At 39.5% G+C, this 3375-nt stretch overlaps 1 protein-coding gene across 1 annotated transcript; it reads left to right on the top strand.

Annotated features, from left to right (window-relative positions):
- Positions 1-2128: 2128 nt before the first annotated feature.
- On the top strand, positions 2129-3085 carry LOC309544893 (uncharacterized protein; the record flags this gene model as incomplete). The annotated part of the gene is made up of 1 exon (XM_082243898.1): positions 2129-3085. One exon carries the CDS (start codon positions 2129-2131, stop codon positions 3083-3085), a length of 957 nt encoding a protein of 318 aa, XP_082100024.1.
- Positions 3086-3375: the final 290 nt, after the last annotated feature.

Raw genomic sequence — 3375 nt, 5'->3', positions numbered from 1 at the left:
CAGGTCGCCCCAGCAAGTCGTGTCGCGCCAGTCTGAATGGGCGCTTATTCTGTAAACATCATGACCAATATCACGGTATATATTTGTAGAAGTGCACAAATACTCCACACATATACATAATAAGTCCATCCAGTGATAAGTGACTATATTGATTCAAACAATATACCAACGTGACTCCAGTTGGATTTTGTGCATTGTGCTGTGTCCACCACCTTTAAAAAAAGAGCCTATTTCCAGAACCTCAGACCTCAAATTAGGTGCAGCAGTACTTGGTAGCAAACCCCATCAATGCTCACCAACTACTGTGGCATACCTAGGGTTTACCTAGGGTCTGCCCTTCCTAATATTTCTACCCATAAGCTGCTTGAACATTAACAGAGCTATTGACAGGACGATTTGTAATCATTCGTGCATGTACAGACGTTTTTCCAAGAAGCATCATTGGTTCATTCTTTTGCCTGCTATTTGTAATTTTCCTGCCCTTTCTGTACACATGGCAGTCTACAGATAATATTTTTTAATGGAGTTATGGAGTAGACTATAGAGGGATGAGAAGGAGATTGCAAACTGGAAGTGATGTGAGAGGCAGCTATTGCCATGCACCTAGATAATGTTAAAGTTGTTTAAAGTAAGCATAATTTTAATTTAATACATTTGTGACATTCCAAATACTACACTTTGGGAGCCACTGTATATGTTTTATTCTAACATGTTGGTTAGCGCATGAGAAAAACGACGCCTTAAAAGGACCAGTACCCGAGTTTTATTACCCCATCTGGAGGGATAAGAATAGCACTTGGAGCCAATTCTCACGGATTTTTCATTTACCTCTCAGCATACACCCAGCACTTATTGTTTATGTTGTTATGGACACTTCATTTTTTATTTTAGTTCCTATTTATGTGTATGCATATGATGGCATTTATGATTATTCTCTTATTTATTTTTGTTAAGTAAAACATTGGCTGCGCAACATGGTCATTATTTTAACACTTTCACACTGTGGGAGCACAAATAGGTGTTTTTTTCATCATATTTTCTAGACTACCGTCACACACGATATTGCATATTTATAGTATTCACTCACACTGGTAGAGCAACGGTCATATTGGTTATTTTCTACGGTTAGGTTTATATTGCTGTCTGAATCCTTTTTGGGGAGATTAACCCTCTTTATTTGTCCTGTAACCTCTGTGAAGGTGATTGGAAATCAAAAATTGGAAATTGAAAATCAGAAATGTTATGGTTGCCACTAAAAGAAAAATAATAAATTAGGGGAAATCTTACAATGGGGACACCTGTTCAAGTGGCAGGTGTCAAAGAGGGAATTTCTTTTGGCCTTTGAGAACTTTCCTCTCTCTTGCTGTTTTGTCTCAGGAACTTGAACAGCAAAAAACTGACAGGGATTTACCAATAACTACTGTATCCCAACAACTCTGGCTTTACTTTAAACATGTAGTCATAAAAAACAAAGCATTAATGTCCCTGTAGCACCACAGCTTAGATTTTTGTTCTGTTTGCCCCCACACTTTGCAGTGCTTGTTGGCTAGTCATTATTGTTTTCTGTTCCTAGCGTATGGTACACGCATACAAATGTTAAGTCCTTTGGGTGTTTCTGATAGATGAGCAGCAGCATGCATAATTAGGCCTCAGAGATCATTAATGTCTCTTATTACTGGTCTGTTCTAAACACAAAGGATAAACAGGTATAATTCAGAGTAGATGACAGAATATTACAATATTACTCAAATCCAACCATACTGTAGTATAAATCCACTTCATAGTAATGCATATAACAGTAAATTTAAGAAGCTCATTCAAAGATATTTTGGGTAAATTTGACATTCCTCATGTATCCTTTAAATGTATTGTACACCACTGCTAATTTACATCCATATGATATAATGCTATAAAATAATGCTTGCCTTGATAGCTGTGTACTTTCTGCACTATAGGGCCTGCATAGAACAACAAGTAATCACAGGCTCTCTAGGGATGTCTCCTGTTCTTGAATTTGGTAACGTGCTTGTTAGTTGCCACAGTAGCTGTGACTAATTCCCCCTGGAGATTCATGGCTTGGTGTGTGAGATTCAGATACTAACAGACTTAGCTCTGTCTCTTTGAAAGGATGACTACGCACAGCACTTTTGGGTTACTCTACACAATCTCAGAGGGGTCACAGAGTGAGAGTCCATCCATCTCCCCCCAGAGCGCCGGGAGCAATGCAACCACAAATGATATAGACCAAGAGAAAAAAACACCACAATCTGGCAAGCCGGATGATGAAAAAACAATAAAGAATGGAATTTATAACAAAGGTACAAGTCATCCACGACTGGCACAACTCAGGGGACAGATTCGCGCACAAATCAGGGAACACAGCCCACGGAACCAAATGATAGAACTGGTAGACAAGGTGTCTTATGGACATCTGGCTTCCAAAACTCCTGTGGAGGGAGGAAAACGTAATAGATCACAAGAAGGCAGCAAATTTTGCAATTGTTCCAGCCCATCCTGTTTTGCTTCTGAGCTTGAGAGTCAGTTCCATCTTGAGCTTAATGTACTCCGCTTGGAAATGAAGTCTTCTTTCGAGTCCTTAAAAACAGAGCTTACACAGGAACTGCAAGCATTGCATAAAGAGGTGAAAGTTTGCTGCCATCACTGCCCTTCTAAGGATCTTGAATCTTCACCAGCATCTGAGAAACGGCCAGAATGGAAAAGTGTCTTTAAAAAAGTAAGTCGCAAAGAAGGCCAAGCAGCACAGACACCAGTGAAACTAGATGGACAAATGAAGGCAAGGTCTGTGCCATCACTTGTTCCTCAGTCAGGTCCAAGCAGGAATCAAGTACTTCTAAGGGCTATGACCACCATTGCAGCTAAAAATGCTCTTGTGTCTAGTCTTGGAGCAAGAGCAGACTCTGATCCTATGTCCCAAACAATTGGGACGCAGAACACCAAACATGTACTGAAGATCGAAGAGTCACCCAATCATTTGCACAGCAATGGGAACTGGGGGAAAAAAATTGTAAAGCGGACTGTGGCACCTCTTCCACAAAATGGAATTCCACTGTCTAAAGCGCATTAAGGGACATCTATATCACTGTCTGAAAAAGGTATATGGATATGAACTCTGCATAGATTAAGCTTTAATATAAGGGTTCTATTAGAAAGTCGCTGACAGCTTCCAGATATAGATAACATGACTGGTTTACTTAGAAACAAACATGGGGTTTTCTTATCCCGAGAAAGTGTAAAGTATTTTATTATCAAATTTATAACTACATACAAAACAATTTAAGTCGTTTTCCACCAAATGTGGAAAATAAGGATCTCTGTTTAAGTGCAAAGTGCAGGGATGGGGATGGGGGTATTGTA

The sequence above is a fragment of the Pelophylax lessonae genome, assembly GCF_965119305.1.
Source record: "Pelophylax lessonae genome assembly, chromosome: 1".
Classification (NCBI taxonomy): Eukaryota; Metazoa; Chordata; class Amphibia; order Anura; family Ranidae; genus Pelophylax; species Pelophylax lessonae.
The sequence above is the reverse complement of the archived record's forward strand: the minus strand, read 5'-3'. Positions and strand labels throughout refer to the sequence as shown.